Source organism: Syngnathus scovelli, chromosome 6 (assembly GCF_024217435.2).
Source record: "Syngnathus scovelli strain Florida chromosome 6, RoL_Ssco_1.2, whole genome shotgun sequence".
NCBI lineage: Eukaryota > Metazoa > Chordata > Actinopteri > Syngnathiformes > Syngnathidae > Syngnathus > Syngnathus scovelli.
In genome coordinates, this window is record NC_090852.1 from 17435682 (window position 1) to 17456702 (window position 21021).

The window sequence follows — 21021 nt, forward strand, 5'->3', positions numbered from 1 at the left end:
CCGATTGTCCCGCGTGATGACTTAATCCAGCCGTCACGTTGAGTTTGATAAGGCGCCGGATGTAAATGTCTGCGCGGACAATGATGAGTGTGTCTTTGTGGGCCCTCAGAACCTCTGCATTCAAGCCAATCCCCAGTGGAGAGAGCGCTTTGACTTCAATCAGTTTGCAGATAACCAGGCACCTCTGCAGGTGGAGGTGCACTTAAAGAGAGGCAGGAAGGGTGAGGAATCGTGGGGAATGTGAGTACTTCCTGCTGGGTCATGTTAATGTAGCTCAGCACAGGCCTTCACCTTCCCAGCGGAATCGTTTTGTGTGCCGCAGGTTCGAGGTTGACCTGTCCAACCTGGTGTTTAACGAGAGGCAGCTCTACACGCAAATGCTGGATCCGGGAAAGGGCAGGCTGGTGTTTCTGGTCACCCTGCTGCCTTGCTGGGGAGTCTCCATCTCCGACATCGAGACGGCTCCTTTGGAGAAGCCTGACGAGAGAGACGCCGTGGTGGAGAAATTTGTAAGTGGGAGCATATTTAGAATTGTACTGCTGGGCCAAAGTCTTATGACCTTTGTTACCATGACAACATGGCAAATACAAGTGGGATTCGCAGCACAGTATGGATAAAAAAAAAAAAAAATTAATATAATAATAATTTGAGAAAAAAAAAATGAACTCCCATAAGAAGAGAGAACATTTAAAGTGGCTCACAAATTTTTATTTCTTATGATGCTTTCACAGCAGTCGCGATTGTAACAAAGCGCTGGACACACTGATAATGATTTTAACACAATCGTAAATAGCCCCAATTTATTACCCATTTGCCTTTTTTTTTTTTTTTTTTCCTGCAGAGCCTCCGCAACTCGTATAAATGCAAAGGCGAAATTGGTTTCCTCCAAGTCAAGGTTTTAAAAGCCAACGATCTCCCCGCTACAGACATCAATGGTAAGCGTTCACCGCGCTACTTTTCCCCACAATGATTTGATGTCATAATGATTAACTCGGCATTGCCGTCTGCAGGGAAAAGCAACCCCTTCTGTGTGATGGCACTGGGAAATAGCAAACTTCAAACCCACACCGTCTACAAAAGCCTCAATCCGGAGTGGAACACAGCAATCACATTGTAAGAAGGTCAATAGGGAATATTGAAATCTTTTTTTCCCATTCAAGTTTTATATGATGACAACATGTTGGCATGCTGCAGCCCGGTTAAGGACATTCATGATGTGGTGGAGCTGACCATCCTGAATGAAAACGGAGACAAAGCACCGGACTTTTTGGGCAAAGTTGCCATTCCGTTACTGACCGTAAGTTTGTGTAAGCCGCGACATTTCTGCCCTGCATGTTTTTTTCTTGCTTAAAGCAAACCTATTGTACATTTTGTATTTTCATTCACGGCGGCAGCACTTCATTCACAATTGTAATATGTCTGACTGTGTTCAAAGGTGCAAAATGAGCAGCAGATTTGTCTCTACTTGAAGAAAGAGGACTTGAGTGGCCCCCTCAAAGGAACCATCACGCTTGTGTTAGAGGTTATTTACAATAAAGTAAGCAGAAAAATATTTCCAAAGATGCCTCGTGTAGTTTGAAATATAAAAAATGCTCATTTATTTTGTCTTCTGCTAGGTTCGAGCTGGTATTAAAAGTTTCCAACCAAAGGAAGAAAAGTTTACAGAGGAAAACGTAAAGTTCTCGAAAAAGGTATCACACTACTAGTTTAAGATAAAGCAGGAGTGGGGAAAGAAATGATTAATTTTGCTGATTGAGCATTTTCCTGAAATTCTATATTTATGTATATATATACTTATATTTTTTTTCTTTTTATTCATATTTAATGTTTTTATTTGTTGAACTGAGTGATTAATAAATTAGAATTCAATTAATTCTGAACTTTATCATAAAAAAAAAGACAGATTTACAGCTGTATTATTAAAGTTCACTATTTCACACATTTTAAGTTTTTATTTTATTTTTGTTTTACCTCACTTACGAATGAGCTGACAATTCTTAAAATAAATTTGTTAAATTATAAGTTAGTCCACTCCTGTAATAAAACCTCATTGCGCTCATGTCCAGTGATACTAACCACCATTTTGTTTCAATTCCTCCCCGTTCAGATTCTCGCCCACAATATTTATCGAGTTCGCAAAATCAGCACAGCAGTTCTGTACACCTTACAGTACATCAATAGCTGTTTTCAGTGGGAGAACACGCAACGGAGCCTCATAGCCTTCCTGGTAAGTCATTGCTCCACGTTCGTTAATGAAATGCCTTTGAGCCCGGAGGTGAGACGTGTTTGTCCGTCCTACTAGGGAGAATCGCTCAAGGAAAAACAATGTCCGCCTTCCTTCTGTTTTGGTCCCGCGTGTACGCCCTTTATCCTTCAATCAAACCCCGCGTGGCTCTCCTCCAATGCTGATGACTTTTAGAGTCCAAGTTTGAGACGTTTGCGCATCTGACTTGTGAGCAAAGCCTCCCGACCCCGAGGGACGCCGTGAGGAGGGGGATCACGGGGGAGGATCACGTGGAGGCGTGACGGCCTGCCTCCGAGATGTGAACCGGCGTTTTAAATGCCTCTGTTTAGCTGTTTTTAATGAGGCGACGTGATCTGAGGTCCTAAGCTAAAATAATCTCGTATCGCCCCTGCGAATCCCCCCTCAGAGCGGCGCGCCGTAATGTCATGATTAAGAGCACACACTCGTCAGGGTGAGGAGGCGGTCACAGACGGGGTGTGTTGCGAAGGGCTAGCCTTTGGCCACCTTTTCTTTCCGTCCGCGCCTTCTCAGGATGACACGCAACTCGTATCCTGTGAAAGCCCGAGGAGCGATTCGCCCTTAGGCTGTAAGCCTACGTAGCTCAGCCTCGCCTGGAATGGCAAGACGCGCAGACAGGCAGGGCGACGCGCAGATACTCGGAAAGGTGCGGGCGATTGTATAAGAAGACGAGCGAGTGGGAGGCAGAATTGAGGGAAATGTTTGCCATTGGGAGACGTGCGGGGCCGACAGGTGACGGCTCAGAAAAGACGTATGGAATGTACAGAAGTTACGGGACGCACAACTTTAATAGACTTAGCGGTAGATTTTATTTGAGTTTTTTAAAGCGGGATAACGAACGAAAAGAGTACACGCAATCGGAGGAGGTTTGCTAACTGTTAGCTCAACTGCTAACGATGTACATCGCAACTATACAACCTCTCATTTTTATTGTGGCGAACCACTTGCGAGACACGTTATAAAATCTAATCTGCCAGTTCGCTATTTATTTACTGTTAAGCAGCTCATATTCACTTTTTTAAAAGTACTGTACCAAAAGTATTTGCAAAAGACACACTAACTTACAAACCATATGTCAAATTAAATTTCCCCCAAATCCCGATTTGACTTTCATCCTTAACCGCCATCGCATCTCAATCTCAACAGTTTTTTTTCTCTTTTTTTAAATTGCCAATCATTCACACGCATCCAACGGAAAACGAGCACCTTAGCCGTAAAGGCTAACGAGCGGGCCTCGCCGCGCCATGCCCCCGGCCACTCCGAGGCCGGCCTCCGTACAGCGACCCCTCCTCCCAGTCATCATCTGCAATTAGATTCGTCTTTGGAGCCGTCTACCGTGCAACACGCCGCCCGTGCGCTCTAATGAAAGCGGCTCCCACTCCTATCTTTATATCTTTAGGCAGTGGTAATAAGGTAACTGATTCCGACATTGACAGATGGCCTCTGCTTGCCTCTGCGATGCGCATAATTATACCACGAGTGTGCGCTTCTCAGGCTACGCCGGTAGGAAAAGCTGCAGTTGGCGCCGCAGCTTCAATATACATTACGATACATTATTTATCAAGCCGGGCGGACCGGCGTGAGCCTTTTTACACCGCATACATCCTGTAATGCATTACCGCCGCCTCTGCTGGGACCACGGGGATGTTCCTCGCCTAGTGCTTTACCAGAAATACTTAGCTATTATATCACTCGCTCCCGCGGGCCAATTTTCTGACCTCGCCACGGCACGCAGCCGCCATTTTTATCCTGTTTATGGAGATGCAAGTGTGCATTATGAAGGATCTCATTGGCGTGCGCCGGCTATTCACATTACTGCATGACGGATTACACAAAAGGAACATTTTCTCCCTTTAATCTTAATTTTAAAACCGTTTGGAAAATAAGTGCGATGTGTACAACTGGCGAGCAGCATGGTGAAATTGTTTGCAAGTCTGCCTCACATTGAAAAGTTCTCAGCTGGAATATCTCAGTGTGGAGTTGACTTTCCTTGGTCATTTATTTAAAAAACAAAAAAAAAGTTTTGTTGCATTAGCCACTGTTGCACTGCAGATGTTGTGTTTTAAGTGTCTTGCTAATTAAGTAAACATTTTTTCCATGATGTCACGTTCTTACAAAAAAAGTTTGGGAATAACATTTTCACAAGTGGATTCCAATACAAACAAGATTTATTTTTTTTTTATTCCCCTCTCCCAGCCTTCTCCTTGTTTGTGCGACCGTAATGAGCCTTGAGTTGAAGCTTCTGAAGAGTTTGACAACAACGAGGCACTGTGACAGCTAAAAAAATCTTTAAAATAACCTTCTTTAGATGTTCTTTTGGCCCGCTAAGATGCAGAGACCGTTGAATGCGCCATACGTCCTCCTGGAGGGGTCACCCAGAGTTCTTTACTGCATGTTATTATGCGACCTTTAGATGGCGCTATAGCACCGCTAGAAACAGTAAGTGAGGGCCAGCTGACACTTTTATTTTTTTTTCCCTCTCCCCCTCGCAGAAGCCTTTTCTTGGGGAACAAGTAAGTTGTGAGATCCTATGCTTTGTGAGCAGCGCAAAATACAAGTTGGAAGAGAAATCTTAAATTAGCACGTATTAGCCAGGCAAATTAATCGTCTTCAGAAGTTCAACTTTTGATGGCGAGTTAAAGAGAAAAGGGATCATTTGCACTTGAAAGCTGATTCGGAGCTTCTCTGTCATTAGAATCGCTTAAAGTATTTAAGGAGAATTAATATTTTAACGTGAGAGCTGCTTGGGAAACCTGTATATAGCTCGAGTGGGCTCTCTTTTTGACCCCGACTGCCTTTTTTTTTTTTTTTTTTCTCTCGACAGCTTCTAAAATGCTGATTGGCTCACATCACACTTTGTGAAGATTTCATTTGATGAATTTTTGATACGACGCACTTGTAAATACACTCGGCGGCCAACGGTGGGAAGTACGAGTGCGTCGTCGCTGCGCTTAAATGGATTTTCAGGTTACTCTACTTGAGTATTGATTTTTTCTGACAATTTTTTCTTTTCCTTCATAACAGAAATAGAGAGAGGCAAAAATGTGATTGGCAAGTTAGCAAGTGACGTGTCAGGTTATTATCACTAACGTAAAATGAAAATTGTACAGTATAGATAATTGACAGTCAAATTTTTTTACTTCAACGTTGAGGCAAGGGCCTGCCGGGGGTCTCGGGTGACCACCTATGCAGAACCCTTGGAAGCGGCGGCCATTACCCAGAACACCTCAGATCAAAGACGCAATCAGACTCAGTGGTAATTGTTCTTGTCAACACCCGTCCCTGAAAAGTGGAGGCTTTGCAAGTCCAACGGCTCGGCTGTTAATCGTCACTTTGTTTCTGCTTTGCATCTGTTTTCTCTCTCTTTTGGTGTGTGTGTGTGTGTGTGTAAGGGGGGGGGGGGGGTGACAAAAAATAAAAAGTTGGAGGCCTCAAAAGGAGAGCCTCTTCACTCCCATGGGGGTTACGCTCTCTAGCTCCCCCCGAGCTGTGGGAGTTTTCACAGCCTGAGCGGTGGGAACAAAAACGGCGAGCGGCCGTGACGTTGAAGTGTGTGCTGATTTCATAATTATTAAACTTCACGTCGGCAGCACTTGCCGATTCAAGGCGGCGTAAATGTCGGGCGACAGCTCTCGAGGTCGAATGCAACCTTGAAACGCAGCCCCGTCCACTTTTCTGTTCATTATGGCGATGAAAATGATTCTAAAAGTATCGGTCATCATAATAAATCAGTTTATGTTGATGTTCGATACAAACAACATGATGATGTTCTGGCAAAACATTATTTATGTTGTGGGACGTGGTGGCCATTGGGAATTTACATGTCCATTTCAGAATTTAGCCTCTGCTTATTTTACTATTTTTTTTTTCCTTCAACTGTTCATTACAAGTCGCCTCTCACGGAAGAACACTCTGTGTTTAACCCCACGGCGTGTGTCGTATTTTAATGACTGACTCGCCACCTTACCGGCCACAGTGGACATCTCGGCCCAGGCACTTGAGGCGCTGACCCCGCCTCCGCGCCCTGGTGTGTTAACGTATGTGTGAGTGGAGCTGACAGCGAGTCCATGCCATTCCCCCCCCAACCCCCACCCTTTGGGTAAGAGGAAAAGGCTCACATGGCAGATCTGTCACCCAGGAGGTCGCTCAGTGTTAACGCACCCGACACGGATTAAACACTAGTGGCCAGCGCCCGAGTGCGGGGTCAGCGCGGCGGCCGCTGACAGCCACTACGGGGCCCCCCCCTGCTGACCGGCTCGGCCCCCCTTTCGTGCTGGTGCTGCTGTGGCCCTGGCATGTGTCAGACAGGCAAGGGGGTAGGGGGGGCGTTGTGAAGTCCAGATCTGGCCCTTGGGAGCACATGCTAATGCTTTGCCTGTCGATGGAGAGACTGTGCAGACGTCCTCACGAGCATTTTCTTATCTCCCCCGCGCAAGTCGGACAAATTGGTTTATTTTTTAATTGCCCTGAAATAAGTGACAATGACTGATCACTGCCATATTTATATATGAAGGGGCACGACAAGTACTGCGAGTGCTACCTGTGTAATTTTGCTTGTACTCACAACTGACCTCTGCTTGAAAAGAAGTTTTCTCCCCGTCTTTTCGTTCTCTTCGCAACTCTGTTTCCCTTCCTCCTCCTCCTCCTCTTGCTCCTCCTCAGTCGATACGACTTGAGCTGAGCGTATGTGAAATATTTATTCAGAAATAATTTGCTCCGAGCGCCCATGCTGCCCACACACACTCACTCTGCGTGCCCCGAAGAGAAATCTTATCTGCACTTCCTCCGCCTGCCTGCAGACATCCCCCCCCCCCCCCCCCCCTCTTTCCAAAAGCCTGTCCCCGCATTGGCCCGATCTCAACACACATTACATGTCTCATTGCTCTGCGTTTACAGCCGCTCGAGAGCCCCGACGGTCTTCGGTTTCAAGACCGGCGGCCGTGTGCATGCGCCTTTTGATTCATCTGACTTTTCTGACCATGTTAATTCATTTCAAATTGATCCTTTCAACGCGACCGGCGTAAAAATTGCTGCATCTTCATTTTCGTGCTGGGGCAGGTCAAGTTTGCCCTGTTTGGGAATATGAAAGACCCTGTTGCCGCACCTGACAATTTAGTGACAAAGTGGGCTTGAATTTAGATCAGCTAAAAGCCAGTCTAAGTTGTGGCGCAGATGTGATTTTGGTCAATTTCAAAAGGCAGACGGATTCTGAGTTCCACGGAGCTCAATGTATTTCATTCCTTAATATGCCTTAATAGCCTTTGAATTATTGTCGAACAAATTCGTTGAACAAAAGCCCCTTTTGTTGATCTTTTCCCCGCCGTGCTCCATCCGTGGGTGGGACCCGAGCTGGCGTGCTTGCTCAGCTTTCAGTTGTTTTATTCACACTTTTAATCGTTGAGTGCTTTATTATTTGGTGCGGCCAAGCAAAGGGTCTGCACGCTACATTTAGTGGAATAATATTAATGGCGCAGTAAAACAACTCTGTCAGGATCTTCTTAACCCCGCTGGTAGATTTACTTGCCCAGGCTTGCCCTCCTTTCTCATTGCTTACAGGTGGCGATGAAAGTGCATCTCCATCATAGCTACACTTAATACTCCGCTAAGTGCTAATTGCTTTATTAATACATTGTTTGTCTCCTCGCACGGTACCCCGCTTGGAATCATGCAGCTATTTTTCAGCGACCCGGTAGCGACGCTGCTACTTGACTTATACGCTAACACTTTTTCAAATGCTAGTCATTTGTTAGCCCAGGTAGGCAAACTTTCATGCCATATTAGTTTTTTAATGTAGATTTAAAATAATAATCATTTTAAATGTTATTCAATTTGAGTGTTTTTGTCGTGTTTATTTTGCTAATAGCTTCTATTTAAATAATAAGTAACAGTTGAATAATTCACCAATATTTATATCCATCCATTTTCCGAACTGTTTCATCCACAATAATTAGCCAGGTCAACAGGAAATTTTAATTTTTAAATAATGTCTTTATCTTCTAAAACATTATTAAGGTGGTTGAATTTTACATTTTAAAAGCTTGTGCATTTTAGAGTTTACAATTTAGAGCTATGGTGTTTCCGAAAAAAAAAAAACACCTGTTGTTGAACCCTATGTGGCCCGCGAGCCGCACTTTGCCCACCCCACGTGCTCGACCACATTGTTTGTTCTCACCCGCTTTGTTCCGTCTTTTGCCTTTTAACACGTTTGTCGTGTTCCAGAAGGTCGAGGTTTTCGCTCAGCGCATGTAATTTGTTGATGGAAGGAAGGTGGGGAGGGAGAATTCCAAAAGCGCCCGCGCTCGTCTTTGACGGCAATTAAAACGCGGATTATTTTTATACAGATTTACAGTTGCACTTTGTCCAACGTGTCCTTTTAATCACTCAGCCGCTTGCTAATAAAACACAAGCCACTTAGTTGGGGGGAATTAGTCTCGTCTCCTTTCTAGCTGAGGGACTCTGGAAGAGGGGACATTTTTTTTTTTTGGGCAACCCAATCTTTACCTCTGCTCATTACTTCACGAGACTTGACAACGGCAGTACCTGAGTGAAAGTCACCCCTCCCCTTTTTTTCTTCAAACCACCCAGATGTTTAACTTTTCATCCCAAAACAAGCTTGTAAAGGTAGAACACACCAGCGAGGGAGGAATGGAGAAGCTAGTCTGACAGTTTTGGTTTATACCCTCATTTAGGCACTCACTTTTCTCCCGACACCAGCCATTGTCTTCCTGTAGGCTTTTATCTTGTCCGCTGAGCTGGAACGCGGCGAGCAGAAATTTGCATTAGTGGGCGATTATGAATACCTGTGACAGATTCTCTCTCTCTCTCTCTCCCCCCCCCCTTCGGGCAAAAATGAATTGGCCTCCTCCGTTGACTCGCGCGAGAAGACGGAGGCCGAGCAATTAGACTTTTAGTAGTTAATGCGGCAGCTTTCGCCAGGCGAGAGCAAGGAGATGCGACATTCCTGCTGGGCTCGTGTCACTTTTCCCTTCCTTTTTTTTATTTCTATAATGGGAATACGGGGAGAATATGACAAGCTACCAGTCGGCCAGCCAGTTGAATTCCTCGGGGGGGAGGAGCATTGCTCTGGAAGTCTCTCACGGGAGCTGAGGTGACAACTCATGACGCAGGTTATTCATAACAGAGCCCCCCATGCATATTCATTGTTTACCTTTTTTTTTTTTTCTTTACTTCTACCCCCCACTTGCGCTAGTTTGTTACTGTAATGCAAATGAGCTATTAAAAGAATAACAGCAGCATGTTGTCTATTTGTGAAACCCGTTGTACAGCCAACCCCCTGCCTGCAGTATTTGCAAATACACATTTTTGCTTACACTGTACGGTAGCAGTGTAACTCAGGTCAGTTCACATAACAAAAGACAATCACAAATTTTATATTTTAAAAAAAAAAAAAAAGCCAAATGTCTCCGCCTTCAAATAGTGCACTAGCTTAATGCTAACAAATAATGGGAAACACCATAGACGAGCTAATGAAAACAATCATATAGATCGGCTAATTGAACACAAATGGTGCAGCAGCATAGGTAGACAGACAACAGACCAATACTCAATTGGCATATATTCTTTGTTTTTTTTTTAATCACTTATAGTAACTGAGTAAAGCTCTTCAAGTTTTTTGGGGTGGTTTTAATTACTTGCAGTTTTCCCACAATTCGTATCAGGCAACTATCCGCCTACGAATAGCGGCGCTTTACTGTAGTCTCCTCAGCTCACCTACTGCTCTGTCAAAGCATACTAAGTGGTGCAGTGGAGATGCTCCAGGGCGTTTGTCTGCATTACTCACTGTTCCCTGAGTCCTGGTGCGGGACTAGGTAGACTGGCCTCGGGAGCCGACGCGTACACCAGCCGCTTGTGACACAAGCAGTCTGTTGTTTGCAGGGCCTCGCTATACCGAGGCCCCGAGCTCTTTCTCGCTCTCTCGGTGTTTCACATCCTGTCTCGGGCTTTAACGCAAACATATTGTTCGCTCTCCAAGCAGCCTGCAGCTCTTTTGAGCCTGTTGTTATTTTATAGCTTTCAGGCGCTAGCGTGGGTACGAGCTCCAGCCGTCTAGGAAATAAACTAGGATTTACTTGAAGTCGTACTTTTTCTTTTAAGAGGTGGCGAGTTTACTCGAGAAGTTCCGACAGCTCATAGGAAGTCATAGCGGTTATTGAGTACTTTTCTTGGCATGCTTAGTTGTACTAATGGGCCTTGAGATTATCTCACAACCAATTTTTATTATCGGTGACATTTGACAGTCAGGCTGTTTCCAAATTTCATCCGACCGGAGGCCGGAATTTGAAAACCGAATAGTAAATGAATACACGTACTTTACATGGCCTTGTCGAGTTTATATGAATTTCAACTTAATATCTGGGACATTATTTCCCCCCCCTCCCACCTTCTCCTTGTCAAGCGCCTGATAAAATCCTTTTCACACATTGCCGATCATTTGGGTTGTAGGCAGACTCATTAGACTTGCCACTAAGTGGCTTTGAAAGCAACCATCCAATTAGCACTCCGCTGTGAAATGCAGCGGCGTTTAGTACGCTACTCCTTTACAGAATTAGAAGGGATTACGCATTCAGCATGATCCGCCTTATTTCTACCGGGGGGGGGTCAGTATCTTCGCGGCCGAGGGGGTAAACGCTGCAAACGCTCCTCCGGTTGCCATATGTGCCTCGTCAGAGCTTCTCTGCCGTCTCTGACTCTAAGAGGATTTGACGCGGCGGTTTAAAAAAAAGATGGCGTGCCGCGCCTATCCGTCATATTTTCTATTCAGCAGGAATGCTCCATGCCAACACAGCGCTATCTCGATGTGTATAAATAGGATTTGGACGTATTAAAAAGTTGTCTCCGGAATTTTCAGACATAATCTGCTTTGCGGAGATTTCGAACGAATCAATTTGAACTTTTTGTTTTCGTTCCGGCCGCACGGGCAATTTGAAGGTGGCATTTAATCTGTCCTGTCTCCTCAGATCTTCCTGGTGACAGTTTGGCACTGGGAGCTCTTCATGTTTCCCCTCTTCCTGCTCCTGCTCTTCATTTGGAACTACTTTCAGCTCCGTGGCAGAAGCGTCAACTCCAACCAGGAGCTGGTGAGTGGAATTGACGTTGTGCATAAGCGACGAAACCTACACAATCCGCCATTTACATATTATCACAAGTCCCGTCTTTAGGCTGAACAGCGGCGGTAGCTTTCACCGCTGGCGTCGGATTGGAAAAGTGGGCAGTTTGACATAATTTACTTGAATTATAGTTAAAGTGTGGGTTGGGAAAACGTCAGTCTGGTGTGTGGGTTGGCGGTAATTCCAAACGGAAAAATGGAGTGCAACAAGTTCAAATTAAGCCCGCGGGGTGTTGGACAAAGTCGACAGAGGGGAGGAAAGAAAAAGTAGTGTCGAGAAGTGCGCGAGACGGGAGACTTTTAAATATCAACTGTTAAGACACAGCAAGCACAATTTTATCAAGATTAAAAAAATACACCGTTTTAGTTAGCTACAGAACTGACAATAGCGTTTTGCTAGCCGCTAAAAATGCAACCAACCGCAAAACATCCATCCAATGTGTTTTCTGCGGCATCTCTACCGCTCTGGGCTTGAAGTTTGCCCTACACATGCCTGTGAAGGTTAATGCCGTTCACACTTCCGACTCCCACCCCTGCCCCAAGCCTGGCCCGCTCACACGTCCTCCCCAAAGTGGTGCCCCACCTCCCCGACAGTGAGCGCGTTTGCAAGCAAAGGTTGCCTCCCCGGGCAATGTTAAATCCCGAGCTCACCCTCCACACCCAGTTGCCGAGACCCTTTGGTAACCCTCCGGCTGGCAGTGACAAAAGCTCTGTTCTCAGGCAATGTCACGGCAGGGTCAGGGATGACTTGATATAAAGTGATATCGGCAACAACATCCAAATTAAATGTTTTTTTTTTTCCCTCCACCCCGTGTGTGTTTTTTTTTTTTATGCGCTTATGTTGCGGAGAAATGAGATTGCTTTTGTGCGACAGTGCTCGCGTGAAGAAGGCTCTCTTTCACCTCTTCCTTTTGTGTGAGTGAGGTCACCTCATGATGCTGTTTCTATGGAAACAAGCCTCTCCCAATAGGGGTGAATGTACTCAAAGGAAATTTCATTACGAGCTGTTTGTTAAAAATGCTCCCGTCCCACAAATGTCCCATTCACTTGAATTTCTCTCTGCCCTTTTATTTTCTCTCAGGTGAACGTGAGCACGGGTGAGGACGAAGAGGACGACGAGAAGGTATTTTATCTCTTCTCGCTCTGATTTAATTTATTTTTTTTACCGGATAATGTGTTTTGGTGGTAACATCTTGAGATTTTATAAAAAATGTTTTCCCTTGAATGCTGACTGTTGATGGCCCAAGGAAACATTAATAGACGGATCGCCAAGCCGTGCCGTTATAAATACAACTAGACATTTTTTTTTTTTTATTTACCCGTCGCAAAAAAGTTTTTTTTACTGCTTTTGATACATAAAATTTCCCCCAAAAATATGACAGCCACAAGAGGCCGTTGCGAGCACCGATACCTTGAAATAAGGCCGATATCGGCACAGATACGATATCTGGTATCGTAAAAAGCGAAGCGTGGAGAGTCTCTGTTGCTGAAGTGCAATCGACAAATGGAGCTAACAATATAGGTCGCAATTTTTCAAAAATTGGCGAGTTGGTGTGTGTGCCAGATGTGAGTCACTGACTATAATTTGTTTACCGTTTTCCAGTTGGCTCGCGTTTGGCCTTATCGCTTGATGGGCCTAAGATGAACACATAAATTTTTTTAGGAGACCAGAGCAAAGTCAAAACACCAGACACGAGTTAAGCACTTTTCACAACTGTCCGAAATGTTTACTTGCATCTAGCCTCAATAAATGACATTCCCGAGCGTATCTCGCGGTAGTCAACGTCTCTTAAATAAATCCACTAACGTCCTGTAAGCCTTTTATTATAACACATATATTCACATTTTCTGGCCTCGTAAAATGCATTCTGTGGACTGATTTAGATCTCTTGTGTCACGACTGTCTAAATGCAAAAGTAGTGGGTGATATTTACTCCCAAAGTAGCTGTAAAAAAAAAAAAAAAAAACTTGTGCTTTTGCCCAAAGGGCTTATGAGCCACTTCCACTAGTTCACTTGGTGAGAAAAAATCATAAAGCATCTTTATTACTGTCTGCGGGAAAACTAAAACAACAGGAAATGTTTAAGGAGGCTGAAAAATTAGACTTCTCCTCATGCCACCGAATACCATATTCAATTACACTCATCCTCCCGTTTGGCGTAAGGAAGGGACAGTTAACAGCCATGTGCATTATTGCTTTATGCGGGCCCAACGCAAAGCCTGCCAGCGTTGACCCTTGCGTCGAAGCCCGGCATTCATATCCATAATGCGCTCAATATATTTTGTTGTGATGACCGCGGGCTACCGGGAGAAAGGAAAAAAAAAAAAAAAACACCGGCACATCCTGTCTGCGAGGATGATGAAACTCGCATGATATGTCTGCAAATACACGCACGGGAAGTAGCAGTAAAAAAAAAAAAAATGTTTTTTATAGCTATGTGACAAGATGGCCGCCGTGTAATTAATGTAATAGCGACGCTCGGGAGGATATTTATTACGTTTGTTTTCACCTTGAACCTCCGCTTTTGATCAAGGTCTTTGTCATTTCGGCGAAGAAACGCAAATGCCGACGTCGCCTTCTCATCTTAAAGCTCTCTGAAAATTTTTTCGCTAAGCCCTCCCGCGTACTGCGAGAGGGAAAAAAAAATGAAATATCTCCTTTCATTTACTAATTAGGCAGCGGCCCGTGTTTGTTTTAAGCTGTCAGCTTTAATTTAAAGTGGCTTATTTGAAAGCGGTGTTATGGTCCGCGCTGTCACTCGAGCGCCATATCGCTCGGCGAGATCAAGCCCGTGTCGCTTTACACCTATCAAAGTCTGTCTTGAAAATATTTGGGGTTAAAGAGTGATCAGTTTTAAGTTTGACGCCTTCAAAGCCTCTCGGCTAACGTGCCGCGAAAGACGCCCCTCCCCGTAAGGGGGTTGCGATTACCACCCGAAATATGTTTTTTATTCCCGTTTCTTCCCCCCGAGGAGGCAAACGCTAAGGCGTGATGTTAAAGAGAGTCGAAAGGCGACGCGGTGGTACAGCGGAATAATACACAACAGATCCTCGGCCTGTGAACAAATCTGTCCTCAGGGGTGGGACCAAACAGCTTACAAATTACGGGTGGGCAAAGTGACTTCCCTTTGGCCTTAGGTATCAATTGTGCACGCGGACGCTGTTTAATCATAACACAAAGAAACAGGAGAGGCAAAAACAAGTCCCGAGATCTCCAATAGAACTCAACTCGGTGGAAGATGAAACGGGCTGGGCCGCCATTCGCTCGCTCCCAGAGGGGGAGTTATAAAGGAGGGGGTGCGAGATCAGGGCAAGGGGGGTCACTCGGTCGCTCCGTCCCTCAAGCGGGTCTCCTTGAGTGCAGCAAACTGTCCGTGCCTTCATCTGGACCATACTAGGACACCATAAAGTGCTTTCTTTACAATGTATTTATTTGTCAGTAGAAATTGACGTTCTTAACATAAATATCTAAGTAAGCTGAGCTGATATGAGAATGCGATTTCGGATTTATGCAGCCCGTTTCAAATGATTTTATTTCAATTTGAAGGGAGGAAAAAAAAATGGAAAGTATGTCTTGTCACCAAGGAGATGGAGGAGGACATGAATAATGGTAATCTTCACAGCCGCTTATTTATTTATACTTCAGAAGGCATCTATTTGTCTGTTTGCTTTCTTTTCACATATGAAAGGCAACACTTTGGCTCTTTATTCTCGCTCGCTGTAGTTCTATTGTGAGTTTTTGCGCTTATTATACGCTAGACGCATGCGGTATCTATAGTTCGCTTTGTGTTTTCATGGCTTTCCACAGGTCACGTATTTAAAAAAAGCCGAGCCATAGTCACCAACGCACAATAAAAAAATAAAACACAATGCAGAGTGCAGTCATACAAAAGCTGCTGTAGGCCACAACTCTCAACCAGACTCTCACACCACCGTAACCCCGCCTCTTAAAGGGGAACCAACACACGCCAGATGGGTCTGGAATATATTCCCCGCGCCAGACGGGGTTTGGTACCCGTCAGAATTCCAAAGTGCATAATGTACCAAACTGAACTCTGGAAGTCCAAACACTGATAGTCTCCTTGATGCGAGCGTGAGATCTTCCTCTCAACCAAAGCATATTTGCCATGCTTTTGCCTTTTTTGGCCGGCGGCGGACCTCCAGTGCGGAGCCAGGATCCGACGCCCGGCGGGGGAGGACGTGCTAGTGTGGGAACGGCTCGCTTCCTGTGGGTCTGACAGCGGGGAGTCCCCCCCCCTCCCTCCCTCCCTTGAAGACGCCACGTTCCCATGGGCGGCCTCACCGAACCGTGATAGCGGGCGGCGTCCCGCCTGGACCCCGTCAATACGCTTGTCCGGTATCATAAACATATACGGCAGACATCCTCCAGCCTCCGTAGCAACTGCCCCCCCACCCCCCGTCTCCTCGTCCTCCTCCATCCTCTCTGTCATCATTGCTGTCATTATTTCCTCCTTTTGATGTGAGCCTTTTCAGGCCTCTTTAGGCGGCGTTATCTCCACGCTCGCCTCTCCCTCTGGAAGGCTTCAACGTGCGTCCTTATTTTGTGCCTTGATGTGATCAAAAAGACAAACCCTCCATCTCGCTAGCACCCCCTACCTAGCGCATGTTGACTCACCACATTGCCACACTCAATTATGATGTCAGCCCCGTTAAATGTAAATAACGGCTCGATAAAAGGTGAAGCACACTCTGGGTTATTCAACTAAGATGCACTCTTGAAAAAAATTGTCTGTGTGTGCGTGTGTGTGTCTGGCTGTCCTCTTAACTGACCTCTTGCTTTTTCATTTTTCTTAGGAACCTGGAAAAAAGGGTTTAATGGACAAGATACACATGGTGCAGGAAGTTGTGTTGACAGTCCAGAACATTTTGGAAGAGCTTGCAACCATCGGGGAACGGATAAAGAAGTAAACAAATCTATTTTAATACCACGTTTGTTTTGAATAGATTTTCATGCTAGTCTTTTTTTTTTTTTTTTTTTTTTTTCCGCAGCCTGTTCAACTGGTCTGTCCCCTTCATGTCGTGTCTGGCCTGCCTGGTCCTCTTTGTAGCCACATCGCTATTATATTTAATTCCTCTGCGCTACATGGTGCTCATATGGGGTGAGTGCGTTCACACCGTCGTGCAAAAATGTTTTTATGAAATTATTTTGTGCACACTCCCAGTTCAAGAAGCGCTGTGCGTCCTAACTTTCCGCCCATTGATGAAGTGAAGTCTTTTCAAGATCTCTCCCATACACCTCTGCACATGTAACCAGATCAGACATCTGCAGAGGTGCGCCGGGCGGGCAGGCGGGCGGGCTCCGTGTGGGCCGCCCGGCGCAGCCGCCGGGTTTATAGGGAACACAAAGGAGAGCCGGCGAGCCGTATATAACGAACGGCGTGTCCTTGGGCGCTCCGAAGGCCCCGGCTCTCATTATCGAGTGTGGCGAAACAGCGCAGGCCATCATCTCGGTGGTCAGGGAGATGCGTTGCCCTCCACGGGCTCTCCTCCACCGGCTCGCCAGCCCACAGCCGCTCTGTGTTTCCACGCAGCCTTCGAACGCAATCGATAGCAGAATCCCTTCGTATCAAACAAAAACACGCTTCTCTGCCTCCCCTGTTAAACTCCATCCCTGCGGTTTTCAAGGCGAGCCTTTCAAGTTGCGCGCACAGATTTAGGTCCCGGGGTTCTTTGTCTGCGCGTTGAAGCACTCGCTAGCTGCCAGCACCCGACCGACCGCTTTTCCACTTATTTCCACGCAGTGTCTCACCGAGCTGCGCTCAAAAGTGAGCAGAAGTTGGCTGGTCTTTCCGAAATGAAACAAAACGGGGAACCCGCTTCGAATGGCCGTTTACAAATTGCGCTGACAGAATTCCAGAACACCCCCGTATGAAATTGATCATAAATTTGACTCCTGCGCATTCTTTCTTTTTCACAGGCGTTCACAAATTCACCAAGAAGCTGCGCAACCCGTATGCAATCGACAATAATGAGCTGCTGGATTTCCTCAAGAGAATGCCGTGTGATGTTCAGAAGGTAAAAGGGCCTTATTTTTACATACAAATAGGGACCTCCATCCCCACAAGACGTTTGCATTATTTGCCATACGAGAATTCCCAAGCGTGCCGGAAATGCATCTTGTGGCTTTGTTTGATTATTAATGGAGCGGCGCTTTTGTAAAGCGGCCCCTCGGCCCAATTATCCTCAGTGAGGAGATGTTCGGATGTGTCAGGTCTAGCCGAGGTGTGCTAACATTCAGGTGGCTGTGCCGCCTCTGGGAGTAAGTCACATACTTTCTTTTCATATTATAGTTTCTGCACAATTAATCGAATTCTAATCACGGTGATGATTTTGGCTGCCACGATTACATCTGGCTACCACTAGAGGGCGAACTCATGGGTCGAAATAATAAGCGAGCAACCACCAATCGCCCAAAAAAATGGAGATGAGGAACATGATGGAGTGCCTCGTAAAGGATCGACTAAAACTTCTCCATTAAAGCCGTGACAAAGTATTACTTTGTTACTTGGCAACAGCGGCTCTGCTGCTTGGTGCCCGGAGGTCAACGAACGCGCGGCGCGACGACACATTAGCCTCGCGCTATTGACGTCGACGTGACAGAGCTTTCTTAAAGATGTCGAGAGATTGGCCACGCGGGGAAATGAAGTGCCACGCCGCTGCCTTCATCTCCCAGGTAGCTCACCCCTTCGCCGAACCCCGGGGGGAAAAAGAAATCCTGACGGTGCGGATCCAGGCGAGGCTCTCTCACCCTTGATGTCCTCCCGCGGCAAAGACACGGCCAAGCCGTCTGTGATGTGGCTGGAGCCTGTCTCGTTTGAGATTTGGAACGGCCCAGTTGGCAAAACAAGGTGGCGGATGCGTTTTTGATTCCGCTTCCTTTTGTCCGTCTTCCTCCCCCGTCGGGATACTTTTTTTTTTTTTTTTTGTTTCGGCTTTGAAATAGCACACACACACACGCGGAAGTAACACTTTTTTTGAGAAAAAGCTCACGTTGGAAATAACTTCAAGATTCTTGGGAGTCATCCCAAGTGCCTTTTATTATTGTTTGCAATAACCTTAACGTCATATACCCAAGAGACCCCTTGTAAGAAAGCGCATATTTTGTTTTTGTTGACTCGGAACAATTGTCGGATGCGACGGGGAAAAAAAAAAAACTCCACAAAGGCTGCAAACGGACTCCTGTCCTTCTTGCAAATGTGACTTGGCAATTAGCGGGCCGCGCCAATCTACAAAGTCGTCCTCAAACGCGGGACTTCTGACAACGCGGAAATGAGAAGCATCTGTCAGTTGTGAGCACGGTTTTCATGTCGCCGTGCACCAAGCTGCCACTTTGTTCCCGCACTCGCATCTCCTGTTTCTAATAGCGGGCCGCCCGGCTAATTAGCATAACGTTTCCTTACCTTTTTTACCCAAACACATTTGCCGCCTTGTTTGAGCGCCTGCCGCCGTGCTTCAAAAGCAACTTTTTAGCACGTTTGTTTTTAGCTCGCTCCCTCTTCACGACACCCCGTGATCACTTGAAAAAAAATGTGCAACCGCCTGAATCTTATTTCTTCAAGATTTTAGAAGGAGCTGAAAACTTGAGTCTCGGGTAATTTGACATGTGTACTGAATTGAAGACAGTCGATTTAGCGACGCAAAAATATTATGGAGGTGTCTGTCGTAACATGAGAAATTAATGAAGTTGTTCATTTGGGTTTAATTAGTAGAGCGTAAACATGGTGACGCAGCATTTAGCTGTTATGCTGCACTCAAACTGTTCTTTTAGTCAATATATTTTATTTCTGTCCTTTGTTTTTCAGAAGTTTTATTTCTTATGACTGGACAAGTCTCATGGACACATACATGAAATAGAACTTGTAGTTGGCAAATTTGGTTTGAGGCAGGCTAGTCGCCAAATGAGTAATAATAATGTGAAGCTATTTCAAGAAGTATTTCGTCACTACTTGCAGCATTCGTGTTTTTCCTGGACTCGGATTTTCGTTTTCTTCAGGGACGTAAGTTTCAGTAGCTTTGCAAGTCATCTCAACTGTTGATGTCCGCTTCGAATGTTGTGATTGGGGTGCAAAATGAGGCGTTAGTACAAACACCCCTTTGATTCCTGAAATCCTTCCCCGTGCGTGATTAATCCCCTCTGCTCTCGTGTTTAAAAAATGATTCATTACATCGCAAGCCCGCCTTGGTTTTTTTTTTTTCTCCCCGCCGCACCGGCTTCTCCTCAGGGGAGCCATTACCGTACGCTCGGCTGAGCTCGGATTACCTGGCTCCCGCTAAAAAACTCCCGCTTGTTTTTGCAGGTGCACTACAGCGCACTGAGAGCGCCCACCGCCCGCAACCTGCCACGCAAGAAGAAGTAAGAGAGCAGGGGTCCGACCCAGTCCGCCTGACAAACAACGCACCGCTGCCACCCGAGCTCCACTGTAGCGCCCCGACTCGGCACCCTTCGCCCCCCCACGTCGCCCTCCGACTTGTGTGTTTGCCTCCCCGGCTGACAGCAGGAGGAGGAAGAGGAGGAGGGCAGCTCACGGCCCCGTCAATCAGCCGGGAGGTAAAAAAAAAATAAAAATAAAAACATTGCCTTGGATGTAATTTAATGGAGGAATGAGGCTTACCTCAGATATCCTCCTTTTTTTTTTTGCTCAGATATTCGCCCCAAGCTAAAGTTAATACCGGACTTAACAATTCATGGAAAACAAACTATGGCAAAATATTGCTCTTGATCCGTGCGCTAATATCATTAAAAGCCAACGAACGTCGGAGTTTCTCTGTTTTTTGCACCGCTGTCCTTTTTCGGTAAGGATGTCGTATCTATGCTTTCAGTTAATTTAATCTCTGCAACTAACTTTTCATACAATGCCATGTTATTTAAAATGAAATAAATGTAGAAAAAATCTCTAACAGTCTGTCAATAATTTCAGCGATTTGCAAGCGGAGAAGTTGAACTTAATTTGCCAGAAAGAAAAAATTGGGCAGAAGGTTCACCTAATCTGTGTATTCACCTGTTGACATATAGAGGGTAAGTATTTTCGAGTACTTTGAGATGTGATTCACATTCGTTTTATACACTTTTGTTGGAAATTAAGTTGTTCTGTGTTTTATTTTTTTATGCAAAATGTGTGCTTTGGCGCAGCAAAAGTTGGGAACCACTGCTGCATTTCATTCCAGGAGGAGGACTGACAATATAAAATAAACATAGTCAGAGCTGATCTGAGGTTTGCGTGGTGGTGGTGGGGAGGGGGGGTCTGATGGGACAGCCGCCCCCCCCTCATTCTCATCAGCAGTAGCCCAGTGGTGAAAGAGCATCCATCTGTCCTTTGTGCAGACTTTGATTGGCTCGGGGGGGACCCCGGTGGAGCCCCGGGCTATCTCTTTTTTGACAGGCTGATAGAGACATCACTTGGCTCTCCCAGGAACTGCCACCAGGGGTCCGTTTCAAAAGTGAGAGGGAGGTGTGGAGGTGACCCCCGAAGCTTCTCACTAGCTAAATCCCCCACACAAACACAAAACCCGCCTTCAGGTGGTGGCTCTGCACCAGCCCGGGGGAGAGGAGGGGGCTTTGGGTGTACCATCAGATCACTGGCGGAATACCCAAAGATGTGTCCCCTGAGAGG

The 21021-nt window shown here is 45.9% G+C and overlaps 1 protein-coding gene across 1 annotated transcript in view; it reads left to right on the forward strand.

Moving 5' to 3' along the window:
- Positions 1-20308, forward strand: part of mctp2a (multiple C2 domains, transmembrane 2a) — a 28433-nt gene extending 8125 nt beyond the window's left edge. The window contains exons 10-23 of the mRNA XM_049724349.2: positions 110-240; positions 323-509; positions 842-935; positions 1011-1113; positions 1195-1297; positions 1436-1537; positions 1617-1691; positions 2108-2227; positions 11242-11361; positions 12472-12513; positions 16205-16314; positions 16400-16509; positions 17328-17425; positions 19708-20308. Coding sequence (XP_049580306.1) covers positions 110-240; positions 323-509; positions 842-935; positions 1011-1113; positions 1195-1297; positions 1436-1537; positions 1617-1691; positions 2108-2227; positions 11242-11361; positions 12472-12513; positions 16205-16314; positions 16400-16509; positions 17328-17425; positions 19708-19767 — 1455 coding nt within the window. The 3' untranslated portion in view covers positions 19768-20308. The remainder of the gene's footprint in view (positions 1-109; positions 241-322; positions 510-841; positions 936-1010; positions 1114-1194; positions 1298-1435; positions 1538-1616; positions 1692-2107; positions 2228-11241; positions 11362-12471; positions 12514-16204; positions 16315-16399; positions 16510-17327; positions 17426-19707) is intronic.
- Positions 20309-21021: the final 713 nt, after the last annotated feature.